This window comes from Branchiostoma lanceolatum, chromosome 2 (assembly GCF_035083965.1).
Source record: "Branchiostoma lanceolatum isolate klBraLanc5 chromosome 2, klBraLanc5.hap2, whole genome shotgun sequence".
NCBI lineage: Eukaryota > Metazoa > Chordata > Leptocardii > Amphioxiformes > Branchiostomatidae > Branchiostoma > Branchiostoma lanceolatum.
Window position 1 is genome coordinate 12785230 of NC_089723.1, and position 17499 is coordinate 12802728.

The 17499-nt window shown below is 41.1% G+C and overlaps 1 protein-coding gene across 50 annotated transcripts in view; it reads right to left on the reverse strand.

Moving 5' to 3' along the window:
- Positions 1-17499, reverse strand: part of LOC136427510 (neurofilament medium polypeptide-like) — a 47253-nt gene that overhangs the window by 1968 nt on the left and 27786 nt on the right. For 45 of the 50 annotated variants that reach the window (XM_066416413.1, XM_066416415.1, XM_066416414.1 and 42 more), the window contains 23 exons: positions 17074-17142; positions 16874-16912; positions 16640-16687; positions 16325-16378; positions 16115-16177; positions 15886-15948; positions 15648-15710; positions 15411-15473; positions 15130-15237; positions 14906-14968; positions 14654-14731; positions 14243-14299; positions 13842-13886; positions 13534-13572; positions 13058-13093; positions 12748-12783; positions 12105-12137; positions 11791-11823; positions 10634-10762; positions 1897-2072; positions 1352-1536; positions 899-1038; positions 206-292 (listed from right to left, as the gene is read on the reverse strand). In XM_066416413.1, the coding sequence (XP_066272510.1) occupies positions 213-292; positions 899-1038; positions 1352-1536; positions 1897-2072; positions 10634-10762; positions 11791-11823; positions 12105-12137; positions 12748-12783; positions 13058-13093; positions 13534-13572; positions 13842-13886; positions 14243-14299; positions 14654-14731; positions 14906-14968; positions 15130-15237; positions 15411-15473; positions 15648-15710; positions 15886-15948; positions 16115-16177; positions 16325-16378; positions 16640-16687; positions 16874-16912; positions 17074-17142 (1700 nt within the window). In that variant the 3' untranslated portion in view covers positions 206-212. The remainder of the gene's footprint in view (positions 1-205; positions 293-898; positions 1039-1351; positions 1537-1896; positions 2073-10633; positions 10763-11790; positions 11824-12104; positions 12138-12747; positions 12784-13057; positions 13094-13533; positions 13573-13841; positions 13887-14242; positions 14300-14653; positions 14732-14905; positions 14969-15129; positions 15238-15410; positions 15474-15647; positions 15711-15885; positions 15949-16114; positions 16178-16324; positions 16379-16639; positions 16688-16873; positions 16913-17073; positions 17143-17499) is intronic. The other 5 variants (XM_066416463.1, XM_066416459.1, XM_066416455.1 and 2 more) reach the window with 1 other exon arrangement.

A 17499-nucleotide genomic window follows, 5' to 3' on the forward strand; every position in this document is an offset into this window, starting at 1 on the left:
AATTCACTTGCATGACAATTCTGATATTCATTTGGAATCGAAACTGTCAACTATAATCGTCATCGAAACTGTAATGAAAAACGTTCCTAAACTCTACAGCTAAACCCATTCTTAACCAATCACAATTTTTTTGTAGTACAAGACATACAAGTTAAGTACATACATGTGAGGATTCTTACATTTAGTTATTTTACAGACTACTTACTTGGTTTCTAATCTTCCTCGTCTTCGTCATTTGCGCCGAAGCCGAGGGCGAAGATTGCCAAGACGTCAGCTTGTCCGACGTCTGCGGCTGGAAAAGAGAAACCGGGATAATGAGAATCAAAAGCAACCCCTGAAATACTCTAAAATTGTGCCACAAAGCTATTGTATATTCATCTTCCTAAGTAATTCAGCAATCAGTTTTTTTTATCTCATTCAAAATTAGAAATTCACTAAAATGGTACGATATATGTATACATATAGTTGCCACATTGACTACATGACGCTGTGACTGACAAGAGAACCTTAAATTGCTGCCCTGCCAAAAGCATTCCTGTCCAAGATTTGGAGACAGTGGACTATCTTAATCTAGAGGGACTAGAGAAACCCCCAAACAATTCATCTAACACGGCATACTGCAAGAAAGAGGATCAGCAATGCTGTAAATGCAGAAATGTTCGCGGTGGTTTTATGCTCGCGGTTTTCGCGGGGAACTCTTCAGCGCAAACTTAAAACCACCGCGAAACTTTTTGCCCACCTATGACTGTAGCACTACTATTGTTTCAAACGCGAACTTAAAACTACCGCGAACATGTTCTCCTACCGCGAAATAAAAACCACGCGAACTTAAATGCATTTACAGTATGGTTCTTCTGGACCAGTTGTGCTACCCTGTCCTAGGTGCTGAAATGCTCACCATCGTTCCAGTTGACGCACTGGTCAGTTGTGGAATACAGGAAGTGGGGAACAGCTGCCTTCTTGGCCCAAGGCGCGTTGTCAGGCTTGTCGATGACTACGAACCACCCATGGTCTACACCGCCATCGATGAACATGGTCCTGGTATACGGGGAAAAGGGCGCATTCGTAGTTAGGTTAGGTTAGTATATGTATGGATAATAATGTCTATGTCTATGGATCAGAAAATCTACTCAAGTAATGAGGGGGGATACTAGTACACGCTTAGCCACGTTTACGGCCACATATGGTCTCACTGCAGCGCCACCTAGCAGTGGGAAGTAGAACCAGTCATTTTGGCTTTTCCGAAGGTAGCAGAAGGACATGGGCGGGCAAGTAACACTCCTAGTACCGAGGAGATCCCAGGGAGCCCCCGATGGGCTGGTACTAGACCGGTGAACAGCGGAAGTCTCACCTGGCGATCTTGCCGTCTCTCTGTCCCTGGAAGGAGAAGCCGTTGGCCTTCTTGTCTGGAGAGAGGTCGATGAAGGGAGACTCGATCAGGCGGTCCTGGCTGTACCAGTCAGACTTGTTGGTTCCCTCCGCGTCAAAGCGCAGGACCAGCACCTCCTCGTTATCCTTGTACAGCACCACTTTGACCTGTTACCGAGGACAAAAGTTCAGACTGTTTACACCAACTACCAGCCAATTTTGGCCCATAGACCACCTTATTTCACACTGCTTTAAATACTGTTTTGAAACACCTTTTCCCAATATTTTTGTTTTTCATTCATTTCTTCATTTGAAACAAATGTAGGATGGGATGTATTCATGGTCCTTTGAATGATCATTAACTATGAATCATGGTAGGAAGACATTAAACATATATAATCATGTTTTTGATGATTGAATGGTTGGTCGGTTGGTTGGCTGGCTGGTTGGTTGGTTGGTTGGTTGGTTAATAAAAGAAAACTCCAGAACATCTAAACATGAGGTAGACCTAATCAGGAAGTCATTTACCTCCTGTATACTGTATTGTTCCCAGTTGTCGATGATACTGCTCTTGTAACGGTAGGGGTCGGCAACATCCAGCCGTACGGGCTCGCCTGTGGGCTCGTTGGTCTTGCCCTCGGTCTCCCAGTGAGAGAACACGGGTCCACCGGTCTCTGAGACGGCCTTGAACAGTAGTGTCCATCCTGGGTGCAGGTATGGTGGAGTATAGCAATACGTTAACAATAGTGTCTAAAATAAAGGTGTCGAAAGCAAGATAAATACATTCATGTGGTAATGTCTTGTCCTGAAATAAAAAGAGAACGAACGTCTACAATAAAGTTTCCTCTACACGTCTATAAAATGTCATATGATGATATCAGAGACTGATTTTGACATTCACACTAACATGTTCCCAGAGCAGCGGATTAACGGTGTCTATAAACAGAAAGTAGTCAATGTTTTTTCACGTTTATTTGCTGAGACCCATAGTCATCACACAGAAGAGTGTTGATTGAACAAAATTGAAACAACCGAAATTTTGAATACTTTTTTCAGGACAAGACTCTGATTTTACATTCAAAGAATGATTACAGAGACACAGTATCAATCAATCTATAGAAGTCTACGTAATCTTTTTAACCCGCAAAAGCTTTGAACGGCCATGCAAGGGAAATAATATTGTATCAGCCGAGAGCCACTGACACATACACATGCAGTTCATTTAACTTCCGCACGGTGCGCCATTACCATGTGGCCGCAGTACGTGGAAGGTATAGCCCAATATTGCGGACGGAAGGAGAGGGAATGAAATAAATATGAATGACTAACAAATGAGGGTATGATGGAGACGGATCCACACAGAAAAGTTAAATGATAAAAACATTATATCTGTTATTAAACAAAACCTTTCTGTTATTGGGATGAGGATTCCTTCCCTTTAGTACAGAATCAAATTTGGATGAGTTGTAATTTATTAGAGCCTATATTTAGTACGTCCTTCGATGACAGTACAAATAGGAACCGTTGTTTTAAAAGTCCTCATCTCTGTCATTTAAGCTATGCTGAAAATCTATGCCAGATACGCGTTTTAGAAGTGCCGCACCATCAGCACGGGTCAATGGCCCCTATGATCCTTCTAAAGGAAATAAAATGGCAGCCACACATCATGTCTCTTTTCACATAAAGGCCGATAAAGACGTGCTGGGATCGATCGCTATTCTAAATCTACATACGTGAACATCTCTGCGATGGGAAACTGTCACTGAGCGCGACTGAGCTGATTTGGGTTCACATGTCCATATAGCAGGGTCTGTGGACTCTGTACGTTTGCAATAGGGTCATGGAGGAACCATTGGAAAGGTCACAGAAGTCGTGACCTTGTCATCACCCTGAGCATGGCCGCTCGATATCCTCCGAGTTCTCCACGTGACCCGAGCGCTCTCCCATTTCTCACCGCCCGCCCGGATGTTTTACGGCCCAAACTTGTGGTGCAATGCGGCAGAAGGTTTTGGCACGCAGCTAGCGCAACCCGCCAGGCCCTGATAATGATATGTATATGCGCGCGCGTGGTCAATTTTGGGAATCGACATTCTGGATGTGGCCGGAGTTTGCTGCTAGGCAGATGGTGGGCGTGTTCGGACAGATGGGAAGGCTAACAAATATGTAGCATCACAGACAGGGGTCATCACTGTCAAAACGTTCACGTCCGACAACATACTTCTGTCAGGATGGACCAATATGGCGGCTTACTTTCACATGGACATACATGCAGATGTTCTAATCATGGTGTTGCATTCGTCCTCTTCATCAAGCGATCCCATTCTAGATCTGTTGAATTGCACCCTCCATATACAATAGTCCCTTTATGACCTGATTAGCAATCCACCGGAGGCGAGAGCCCTACTTACGCGCACAGCAGTGCAGCAAAAATAAACCGATACTAGAAAGGCAACATTTGCGAGCAAATACAGCATGTTTAGCCATACTCCTCGCCATGCAAAAAATGGACTCTCCCCAAATAACAATGGACCATTCTAAAATACTTGCACTAAAAAAATGAATCACCCCAGTCCAAAACTGAGTCTTCCAGTAGCACCTCAACACAATATGGACCAGTCCACAACCATATCCACTAATTGATTAACACTTCTGCTAAAGAATGGACTTTTTCATAATCATTCCAGCTCAAAATTGAAAGAAATAATTAAAGAATCCTCCCCTTGCAAGAATGGGATATTCCGTGCCATTTCCATGTAAACCAGTCGAAAAATATCCGCTGAAAATTACACTCTTGCGCATAATCAACCCAGTTCAAAATTGAATTAAAAAAGATCAGCCCCAGGGAAGAATGAAGTTTTCCATAGTATACATATGAAGATTTGACAGGAGACGAAGGAAATGACCAAAAACAACATATTTGGGTCAATTCAAAGTCACCGAGAGGGTTGTAATATAATATTTGTAATATGTTTGAACTATTTTGATTAAAAGAATGTCTAAGTCACAACAGTTCTAAAGTGTTCAAACAATTAGAATTGAAACTTATAACATGTTTGAACTCATTTCACATACGTTGGAAACATTTCGAACGTAACTACACAAAAATCTCTTTATTTAGAACAGTTTCAAACCATCTATCCAAATGTTTCAATGTTCGAACAATTTGTAACAAAAGATTTTCACAATTGCCCTCATAAACGAAGGTGATAAGTCCTCCTGTGTGTTTCTGCCTATTTTCGGTGGCCGCGCTAGACCACCAGCGGATTTGTTTTGACGGAGCGTCACCCGCGCGCGACGATGTACACTGTTCGGCACCGCTAATATCCGGCATTTTCCCGCTCCAAAACACTCCACAAGACCCACGTTTTTAGTGTTTTGCCTCTTGTGCAACACGATTCGATTTGCATTACTAACGGGACGAAAATGATAGAAAAAATTCACCCCGTCCCGGCGTCCGTCCCAAAAACATGAACGACATGAAAATATATTTTCTTACAGATTCAATCACAAAAATCAACAGCATGGGATTCCAAATTTTCGCAACGGCCGACCATTTAGCATGGTTGAACTTCCTTCCAAGGCGTGCGATAGATAAACATTCCCGGCACATAATAGTCACTAGTACCAGACTAACGCAAGCTCATGATGATAATAGGGAGAAAGTTTGTCAGTGAAGTTTGGCCACCAGAGGGTACATTCATTTAACGTTACAAGCTAGCGCAAAGGGGCGAATCATTGACCTTACCGGGGACTGACTCTACTGGCCTAATCATTCCTTTTTTGCCGAATTCTACGATCCATACGCCCGTACGTAGGACATGTAGGAAGGCACCGCCTACCACCCGCCTTTGATCATGTATGAAGTCGGCGGCAGAGAGAGATCATCAATCAATTTTGACAGGAGTGTCGCGCCAGTCTGAGGAGAAACGATCTCCCGTGTTGTGTTGAAGAATTTGGAGTTTGAAAATATCTGGAATAACTAATGCTAGAATAAACATTCACAAAATCATTGATTTAACTTGTTTTCTGTTATAAAATTTCCTAAACTGCAATTTAACCACTGAGTTTAAGGGAACATGGTGTTTTCCCGATAATCACGTTAAATGTTTATGTCCGGTCTTTCCTCCTCGTAAGCAAACTTCAAGCTTGGCCAGGTGCAAGGCACTCGGGGTCAATGACCTGTAGGTCATATGTAGTATTGAAAGTGACAGAAGTGGCAAATATTGTCAAGAAAGCCCAAAATAAATCGTTTTGAATATATGTATGCCAAAAATGGGAATGTAGTCCTTTAAATATTTGTTCAAGCCACATATACAGCAAATTTCAGGTCATTCGGTTGAAATACAAGGGCGCAGGAGGCCAAGATATGCTAAAAATAGCCTAAAAACCTCAATAAAATCACTTTCAAGGTCAATATCAAAAAAAGGAAAAGAACGTACATTGGTTTTTGCCTACATTACCTCTGTACCAAATTTCAGGTCATTTTGTCAAAAAATGACAGAGATGAATCGATTTGAAGATTTGACAGGAGAAGAAACATGAGAGAAAACAATATGTTGAGCCATACTTATGGCTAAACATAAATACTTTTATTACCAACGACCAATCGTCGCACAGGTCTACAAATTGTATTTTCAATTCCCTTTCCGCTGCCTCTCTCAAAACGCCCGTGTATCACCTGCGCCCAGCCCTATATAACAGGTCAAGAAGGTGGACTCCATTTTCGCACCTGAATGACCGCAATCCCCGATTCGAACTCGTGCAACTACCTGCCCGAGGAATAGCCTCATCGAATAGCAGATATCCAAGATGGCATTAGGTATTGAGTCGTAATTGCCTATTCATGCAAACTGCCTCCAATTCCCTCCGATCGAGCGGGCAGCTAACGCGAGATTTGTAGTTAGATCTGCTGACTTTAAAGCCTGTTCCTGTTCAGCGAGCTGAGCGCTAACGTGGAATCCAGACTGTGACCAGGACCTACACAGGTCAGCTCTTCGGCACCAGTGCCAACCTGCCCCCGAGGAAATTTTGCCACAGCCCCCAGGAGAAAACCCCTTAGCAACAGGGCTGTTAATTGTTTAAAAAAAAATCCCAGGGTGGGTTTACCTGGCCAGTCGGGGATAGAAGCCTACAGTGCCGATCAACTTCAGCCCTGGCGGCCAGGTTAGCTGGGTGCTGTCCAACGGGAGATTTTCTACACAAGATCATTAGTTATTGTCACTGCCAGAGAATTCCTCTTCCAGAATACTAAGTACTTCACGGCGTGAAAGGAAATGGGTTAAGTGGTTTTTAGGAAGCGACTTACCAAGGCATGAAGAATTGGAGGGGATAAGGGAGGATTATAGAGGGACGTGAGGTGAGTTTGGTGCCATGGTGCACCAACCTGCCGTGCTAATAGACTAGACTGGGAAATCTAGGATCTACCTACCATAATGGCCTAAATGCCCTTACGCCTTACAGGAACGTTGTCGAAATTTTCATGGCTGGATCTTACAGGTTAACCAAATGATAAGTGTAGTTCAATCAATTTGTATCAGTTTGATAATAATTGACAGTAAATGATAGTTACAGACATGGCAGATCTAGCATGAAGTTTGCCATATTTGTATCAATGATCGTCTCAAGGACTCAAAAATCTCTACATCGTCGACAATACGGGCTATTACACATAGGTTACTTCGTTTGGCATGGGATATATAACAGAAATATGTAATGTCAACTTTGTAATAGTTGAGAATAATCCAGATTGGATGAAACATTTCCTTGAGAGCAATTAGGGAGGTCAAACTTGCTTGGGTACGTAAAACGTATTAAATATGGCCGATTTTCTCAAGACCAGCAAAAGTGGCGCGTGCAGTTAATATCAACGGTGATCTGAAATAATATATATACCCTTCAAATGACGTCTTTTACAACAACTTGGCCTCTTAGACCGCAAGCTTCTATTTATATTGTGGCATTGTAGTCTAAACCTGTCACTGAACGACTCTGCCAGAAACAACGAATACTTCGGCGGAAGATTGCTTTCATCCCGCCAGACATCCACGTACACTCCCCTAATATACACCCCATGTGTCACAAACGTCCCGACGGACTCATGATTGGATTATCAATTAGCATTTTTCACATTTCGATTGAAGTTCACGGTTTGTCGATAACCCCTTGCGTGTGCTTCACCGTCTGTATATACGTCTGTGTTAGATTCCGTAGACATGTTAGTTAATTCTTAGGATTGGGTTTAAGCCAGGAATTATGACCGATGTACAAGCAGGCGGACTGCCGCAACGTTCTGTCTTTTCAATCAGTAATCTCCCCAAGTTTTTAGTCGCGGAACGCCCTTTTTGTTAATGTTCAATTTTACACTGCCCCAGACTCCACGCTACCAGCCCGCTGCCGCCATTGTTTTAGTGTGTCACGTACACGTACAGCCATCCAGACAGAACACATTTTGTGTGAGGTCATTATAGTAATGGGTTCATCGGGGTATGACATTGAACGTGAACTTCAATTTGCTTAATCCGAAAGTACTGAATGGCCGAATTTGGTGAACACCATGACCAAATAAAACCCTAAACATTCGAGTTGTGTGTTCACGTTTTTTAGAGACAATGTTAATGTTACATCTGGAAGTCATTTCCAAGAAAGCGTCTGTTAAATCTGTAAACTTTCTACGCAGACTCGTACCAAAGCACACGTAAGTCAACTTCCCGGATGTGGTAGGGAAATATGTTTGCCACGCCAAGGGCTCGTCTCATTTTCAAACCTGGGTGGTTAGATGTCCAGTATCTGGAAGAGGAACTTACACATAGTACACAAACTCTCCGGACAGCTTTTTTCGTAATCACTAACCCAGCTCCGGCCCAATGATATAATTAATATGCCAAGAGAGCGCTCGAATGATAAAAGAATCCACAACAGTAGACGTTTGAACATTACTCCATGACATACCTCGCTGTCATCAACATGAAAATACGTTATGTCATCAACTCCCACTCCCTCTGAGGGCGTTATCCATGGGAAAGTAATAGAAACATTTGCCGTGAAATGAAAACGGTTCACAGACACACACCCCTTTGAAAGGTCCAGACAAATTAAATGCACTTATTTCAAACGCAATCTCTCAGCCCGACACCGAGCCGCCCCTCCCCTTGGCAACATGCCTCCGCGTCCGCAACAAAATCTGTTCCACGCGGTCTCACAAGAAAGTAGTCAAAACGCCAAGTCAAGGTAAATATTTTCCAGAACCTCTCTCCCGAAATATCGCCGTGATTCACATGCAGGGCAAATGTTTAGACAGGTTTGGTCTGATCCCATGAGGAAACTGTGGACGTGACGCTACGACAGAAATCTCGTCTAGGATGAGACTTAGCCAACATTTACAGACTAGTCTAGCGGGGGGGGGGGGGGGGGGCATGAGTTGTGTCTTTCCCCCTATAAAACATCCAGCCGTCCTCTAAACATCCAGCACACCTGCTTGCTGTTGGCCGGGTATTTCTTATGAGAAAAGTTGTCAGCGGCATGGATCGTAAAGGGGCCCGGCGGTTTAATTGAGAGAGAGCCGGTTGCGGGATGTAGCTCCCCAGTCTAGTTTGGCGGAGACGTAAAGTGATGTAAGAGTCTAGTTGGGTGTGGACAACATTCACTTAATAGCGAACAGTCTGGATAAAGACAAATTCCTGATTCCCCTTGTACTATTTCAAGACGGTCTTCAGCTACTCAATCTAGTGACCTATCTGCACTTAAAATTATTTGCTAGCAGTTCTTGTCAGTATAAAGCTGTCACGTACACTGGAATGGTTTAGCAGATTATGTTGGCGATTTAAGAGGATGACTGGAGTCCACGTGTTTCAAACAGCCCATCTCTCTGTCAGCAGCTATCAATTGAAAGAGACGTCGAGGCTTATCCATTCCACAATGATTAAACCTAGAGAACATTTCATCTGCTCTGTTGTTTAGTTTTTACCGAAGTGTTGGTCAGAGAAATCCCATTAAATCAGTGCTGTATAATAAGGGCATATTCGGCGGTGGCTTCAATGAGGCTAAATCCCTAGTTGACCCCAAAACATGGTTTTGAAGTGGGCAGTTTAAGAAATACGAGGTCTTTCTGCGCGGAGACCATCTGGTGATGTTTTGAATCTAATCCACTCTGATTAAGTTTCGAATGTTGAATGTTGAAAGTCCCTTACCAGACGATACCTTAACAAGACCACAGACTCCACAGACATTATGATTTGCACATCATTATAGATCTGCTGCTGCAAACTCTGTTTTCGCAATTGGTCCGAGTTCTTAAGTTACCCCTCTTGTGTATGATATTATGAACTTCAATATGAAGTCATCTAGTGATCGTAATGCTTGTATGTACGATTAACGATGACGGTTATGCTGCATTTTATTGCTGCGTGGCGGATTGAGTGTTTCTCATGATTTCTGTGATACAAATGTACCTGTGGGCAGCAGTTTACGGTAGGCTTTATCTGCTCGCCTTAAATCCGCTGGGGACAGAAAACACACTCAATACCCATCAATTATGTACAAAGTCACTTGAAGTGCGAATATGCGAACGCAGCATCTTTCCGGTCCAATTTAAGTCACTACGGAAGATCACACAACCACTGGTCACGCGACGGTTTCCAAACCTGGACTGTCATATATCTACGTCATATTATCATCTCTGACACTTTTATCTCTGGGCATTCTTTCACCAGGTATTGAATTAAAAGTGAAAACTGCCAATACGAATTAGTAACCGAATAATGACCAAGAAATGGAACGCTCAATACCAATTACCATGAACCGAAGCTGCTTTAAGCTAAAAAAATTCTACCATTGCAAATGTTTAAAAGATATTAGACATAGATATCGATCATTTTCAGAAATTTACAAGCCGCTATGTCCATGAGCGGATGCCGTAGTAGAAATACATTTTTCAGAGCCAAACGGCTTAAATTGGATGGTGTACTGAATACTAATAAGGCCAAGGAGTGAAGCTAAGTGAAAAAGATTCATTCAGTTTTCTACCTTATGGGCCTCCTCATCATGCGAGTCATTTTTGACAAAACTTCAACAGAAAGGTGATGTCATCTGTACTGGGAGGTTAAAGTCATAAATTGACATCCAAATCTTACCTTAAAAGCACCAGATCCATCCACGTTCTACTATGATACTAAAGCACATAAAACTTCAAAGCAACATAGAAACTTTGTAACCAAGGGCTGATAAACCAAGAAGAAATAACATCACGTGATGTGTACGTCACACTTACCTCCACCAATGAGCTTGGGCACGGACTGAACGATGGTTTTTGTGATGGTCTTGGTGACGACTGCGGCGTGGGGAGCGGACGATGATTTGGCGGGCGATCTCTCGTCAACGACCTCTTTCAAGCTTCTTCCTGTTTCGAAAAGCGTTCAATTTCGTCTTACTTTCAGTCCAATTCTTCTAGTATACTCTTGCCTTCACATAGTTCATCCAATATCAAAGTTACCGACCGGATTCTGATAAATGTCTGTCGTACTAGTGTTTTCAAGTTCTCAAGAGAGACAAACATAAAAGTGTACATAAAACATATCAATATATTAGAGCAATCTGTATGTGTGAAAGATATTGTTTAAAGAAATACCACGGCTATATAGAATAGAAACATAAATATCGACAAAAACGTATCAAACACATGTACAAGTAGATAAATGGTGCAGGCCAAGCGAAACCACACATGTCAAACTGTACAACAGCAGTCAGTGCAGCGGCGCATTGCTGGCTGCCGTGTGTTTTATCTGTCAGAATTGTAGTTTTGTGGGAGCGAAGCAGAAGTCGCCATAACGATAACCTCCTCTTCAAGTTATGGCACCTCTGCTTCCATGTTAGATAGACTGTGCTTCAAAACAACAAACGAAGCGGTGGTCTCAAGCAGAGAGATAACAAACGTATGCGTGAGTACAGTAGCGCTAAGCATACCGGAGCCAGATTCTAATGAGGCACTGAAAAGGAAAAAGTGGCATAAATATATCATCGAGTATGGTATAGAAAAGCAAAGGTAGTGAGAAAGTAAGTCAACATATCGAATCGGATATGTTACCAAAAGAAACACAGTATGTTTCCGTTGGCGTTACATACCATGCTTTTCTTCTATATTTCCTCTGTGGAGAGAGGTCAAGCAGCATAAACAGGGATCAACAAATAAAGAAAACAGCTAACGTATGGATGGGAAAAAGCTAGTTGGTCATGATTGTCCACTCTTGCAGAGAAAAGGCCAGGGTGGAAAGAATCATGCATGTGGCACAGCGGTCCATGAGAGAACCGTATCAAAGGAAAGTATGGGTTAAAGGAAAGTGGCACCTGTGCTCAAAAAGGAAGTTACCTAAGCTTCTCAGGGTGGCGAAGAAGCGATGTCTGTGAGACATTAATCATAACACGTCTTACCCTCATCTTCCTTATCGGCTTCCTCAGACTCGTCTACGTTGCATGAAGAAAAATTCGAGATACAAAAAGTATGGGAAAGATGTCACAGCTCGACAGACCGTTCCCACAAGCAAGTCTTGATAAAGTTTTAAAAGGACGTAAGGAAATGTGGGTGTTGTGTGCTGAGGTCCACAAAATGCCAAATTCGTTTTGGTTGTCACCACCGTTGGGTCAAGCTCGCGATCAATTCTATTCTTAAGTAGTTGAACTATGTGGATCCCTAATGCCTAACGTTAGGGTACAACAATAGGGCATTGATGGGTGTAAGGTCTTACCGTGACCATCTACTTTGTCTTCACCCTTGTCGTCTGAAGGGGATAAAAGGAAGACATGAACCATCACGGAACGAGGTAAGGTAGGTCCTGAATAATATAACTCATGATAACCGGTTAAACCTGCAGGGTGATAATCACACTCATACAGAGATTGCTCTTGTTTATCTTCAGATGTAACGGCTTACGCATAGGCGTCAAACAAAAATTGCTGTAAAATTGCTATGGGTAGTTGAAGGAAAAAAAATTGATATTGGTACGTCATTATTATGATCACTACAACTACTTTTGCGGCTAGTGCTACTACAGCTAATTCTACTGCTATTGGCTTGCTATTGCTACTGCTGCAAACGACAATGTCTATAGCTCATTAAAATATCTAAATGTATTGGTAACGTAAATAACTACTTGCCGTTATCTGGAGACATAATTTTGAAAATCTTAGTGACAATGGCCGTATTCAGATAGACGGTTAGGCAAGCTATCGCAAACACTATTGGAGAGCACCCGAGATATTGCAAATATTTCGTATAGATAAGCGAAGAAGGAACATCCATTCACAATTGATATCTGGTATCAATGACAACTTCTTAATGTTTTCAAGCAAGACTTTGCTTACGAAGCCAAGAAATAGGGTCAGTCTTACCATCTCCGTCAACTTTTGTGTCGTCATCTTTTTCCGCTTGGGGAGCAGGGAACAATGGGAATGTATGTTTGTACCTATTTCATTATCAAGGAGTTCTTTACCCCAAAAATGAACAAACCCCTTCAAACGTTCTATAGCAATGTTATAGAGATGTGTTATTCGTCCAAAGTTTAAACAGGGCCTAAGCTTACATCTTCTAGCGCAGGACTGCAGTTTGTGATAACAGCAATGTTTTGATGACACAGTACAGTTCTCAAGAAATGGTTTTGTCCGCCCATTTCACAACAGCAAAACATAGTCTTTCAGTCACCTTCATCATCATCGTCCTTGGCGTCCTCCTTATCGTCTTTGGTCGCAGAAAAAGATCAAAGAAATCTTTTACAATAATGTTGCCAGTGGAGCAAAACATCATATAGAATGTATTTTGTTTCCAGAACAATTTATCAACAGCCCTAGACTATGTAGAATATTACATTTACAACCCGAACTTGAATATGGCGATTTAATTGTATTATGAAATCCCTGCCGGTATTAATAAATGGAAGGTCAGACAATCTGCAGGGGTATGACACGGTTATTAACTGGTCTCTGGTGAGAATTTTGTGTCTGCGTCGCGACGTCTGGCGCCACAACGTCTGGTCTGTCTCTATACATCACAAGTCATGCCATCATTGAGGGATGCAAGCATTATGCAATCATTATAGAACTGACAGCAGCGTTCATAGACAAGGCTGTGTGTCGTCTATAGTGATCTAGTGAACATTTTGCTAGTCACACTATGCTTACCGTGACCATTGACTTTATCGTCTCCGTCCTCAAGCTCATCTGTGTTAGAAATTAGCAAAGAATTCTTTCAGGCCGAATAAACACCTTCCAATAGCAGTTCAATTCTATAATTGTTGTAAAGAAGGGTGCCAATAAAAACGGATTCAAAAAATACTGAGTGATCTCTAGCTAGCATTGCCAACACAAATTGAGTATCAACTGTGGTTCCCATTTGTCACAGGTCCCAAAAGATGTTATTTAATCGAGTACAAGAAACAAACAAAGCCTAGTCAAAGCCGAGCCAATGCCAATGAGCCACGGAATCTTACCGTGTTCTTCAGTTTTGTCAGCTTTTTCCTCAGCTGCTGGCTCGGCTAGATTGTAAACAATGAGCGGATTTGACACACGCGTCTCTCGTGAGAAAGGTAAACTAGACATGACTAGACTTCAGCCCTCATTGACAAACGAACAAAAAGAAAGGAAGCCCTGGTCAGACAAACTCGACAATAAGTTGCTGCAATATTTATTACTGAGAAGTAAAGGATCGTGAGTTTGGCAATTTTAGTTAGCTAAGAGAACACGGAATATACATTTCCTACTGTAGCAGTTTTGCTTTCTACCACGAGAACAGTATCTACTGAAGCAGGAAGTATCAAATTTATCAATTTGAGGATAAAACAATAGCCGGTGGTGTCTTCAGAAGTTTCATAATAATTTTGCAAAAAAATACCATGTGCATCTTCCTTTGTTTCTTCCTTATCCTCCTTTTTCTCATCTTTCTCATCTTCTGTGATGTACAGAAAGACAATGTCATTTGAAAGTTCAAACCGGTATAAGTTGTATGCATTAATTTCTGTCGATACCGAAGGAAAGATTTTGAGATCTTGAGGTAAACGCTGATTTGTCAGAATGCATATGAGATGCACGTTAACCAGGTGCATCTTCCTTTTCTTCTTCCTTATCCTCCTTTTTATCATCTTCTGTGATGTGTGAAAAAGACAATGGCAATCCAAACTTCAAAATAGTGACCAAATCTAAACATTGAATCTAAGCATATAATTTTACCTCTGCTGATAATTAAGGAACCGTTTTAGCATCATACGCTCAATATTGATTTGCCAGAATAAGATGCACGTTTTACCGTGTGCATCTTTCTTTGTTTCTTCCTTATCCTCCTTTTTCTCATCTTCCTTTTTCACATCTTCCTTTTTCACATCTTCTGTGATGTTGGAAAAGACAATGTCAAAAAACAAAGTCAATCCGAACTTCAAAATGGTGACTAAATCTAAAACATTTGATTTAAGTGAATCATTTTACCTCTGATGATAATAATGCAACTGTTTTAGCTTAATACACTGAATATTGGTTTGCCAGAATAAGATGCACGTTTTACCGTGTGCATCTTTCTTTGTCTCTTCCTTAGCCTCCTTTTTCTCATCTCCCTTTTTCACATCTTCTGTGATGTGTGAAAAGACAATGTCAATCCAAACTTCAAAATGTTGACTAAATCTACAACATTTGATTTAAGCGAATCATTTTACCTCTGCTGATAATGAAGGAACCGTTTTAGCAAAATAGACTCAATGTCGATTTGCCAGAATAAGATGCACGTTTTACCGTGTGCACCTTTCTTTGTTTCTTCCTTATCCTCCTTTTTCTTATCTTCCTTTTTCACATCTTCCTTTTTCTCATCTTCCTTTTTCACATCTTCCTTTTTCTCATCTTCTGTGATGTTGGAAAAGACAATGTCAAAAACATAGTCAATCTAAACTTCAGAATGGTAACTAAATCTAAAACATTTGATTTAAGGGAATCATTCTACCTCTGATGATAATAAAGGAACCGTTTTAGCATAATACACTCAATGTCGATTTGCCAGAATAAGATGCACGTTTTACCGTGTGCATCTTTCTTTGTTTCTTCCTTATCTTCCTTTTTCTCATCTTCCTTTTTCACATCTTCTGTGATGTTGGAAAAGACAATGTCAAAAAACAAAGTCAATCCAAACTTCAAAATGACGACTGAATCTAAAACTTTTGATTCAAGCGCATCATTTTACCTCTGCCGATAATGAAGGTACTGTTTTAGCATAATACACTGAATATTAGTTTGCCAGAACAAGATGCACGTTTTACCGTGTGCATCTTTCTTTGCTTCTTCCTTATCCTCCTTTTTCTTATCTTCCTTTTTCACATCTTCTGTGATGTTGGAAAAGACAATGTCAAAAAACAAAGTCAATCCAAACTTCAAAATTGTGACTAAATCTGAAACATTGATTCAAGCTATCTATATTTTACCTCTACTGATAATGAAGGAACTGTTTAAGCATAATACACTGAATATTGATTTGCCAGAATAAGATGCACGTTTTACCGTGTGCATCTTTCTTTGCTTCTTTCTTATCTTCCTTTTTCTCATCTGCCTTTTTCACATCTTCTGTGATGTTGGAAAAGACAATGTCAAAAACAATGTCAATCCAAACTTCAAAATGGCGACTAAATCTAGAACATTTGCAAATCATTTTACCTCTGCTGATAATGAAGGAACTGTTTTAGCATAATACACTGAATATTGGTTTGCCAGAATAAGATGCACGTTTTACCGTGTGCATCTTTCTTTGTTTCTTCCTTATCTTCCTTTTTCTTATCTTCCTTTTTCACATCTTCTGTGATGTATGAAAAGACAATGTCAATCTTAACCTCATAACGGTGACCAAAGTCCAAAATGGTGAATTTAGGTAATGGATATCTTTCCTAAAAATAAATGAAAGGTCTGAATACGTTCAATAATGATTTTCCAAAACGGGACGCACGTTTACCATGTGCAGCTTCCTTTGTTTCCTCCTTATCTTCCTTTTTCACATCTTCTGTGATGTATGAAAAGACAATGTCAATCTGAACTTCACAGCGGTGATGAAAGCCCAACGTAAGTGATTTAGTTATGACAATGCATCTTTCCTAGCTGCCACAATACATGATATGTCTGAACAATTGCGATTTGCCAAAATAAGATGCACGTTTGCAATGTGTATAGTCTTTTGCTTCAAAACTGTGATTTAAGGGTATTACTCAATGAAATGTTTTGAAAGTTGAATAATGATATTTCCCAGAATCAGATGCAAAGTTACCATGTGCATCTTCCTTTGTTTCTTCCTTCTCTTCCTCTTTCACATCTTCTGTGATGCGTAAAAAGACAATATGATTCCAAACGACAAGGCATCGACATGATCTGTTTACACACAGGCATGTATTTTTTTCCACACAGAGCATGAAATCATTTCGAGAATGCGATTGCTTGTCATGGTCATGTTTCCGCTGTTAAAGACATGGCTAGCTAACATCAAGTTTGGTTGAAATCTTACCGGCCTCATCTTTTTTGTCCTCGTCCTTCTCTTCCTCTTCTAGGAATGTATTGAAAGATCAAGGAATAAGACTTAGAGTTGATACGTCGAATACATGTTGATTGAAAAATTTCGGCAAAAAATTGCTAAACATTAGGGATTAAATGCTATTCAAGCGCTGTGTTTTTAGATGTATGAAGCTAATTTTCTGGCAGCCTTACCGGCACCATCTACTTTGTCCTCCTCCTTACTTTCTTCTTTACTCTCTTCCTCCTTACTCTCCTCCTCTTCTACGAATGCGTTGGAGATCAAATGATAGAATTCCGTTTAAGTGTCTTTTAAATTCTATTGGTTATCTGTGCTATTACCACAACCCTAACTTTTCTTCTAGCATATCGACCAACTCCATGTCAACAATTCACCCAACTTCGGGTCAACAATTTACCCAACTTCGGGTCAACAAAGTCAACAAGGTGAGGCGTAAGGGTACGTGTAACTAATCGTGGTCTGCCTTCACATGCTAACCGACAGATTGGGCTGCAAGGTGTCCAGAACCTTTTTCAGGCGGTATCATCTGAAATTAAAAATTGACGATTTGTTCCTCGTTACAAAGCGAGCAGTTCGTAGTGGCAGATTTATGATTCTCT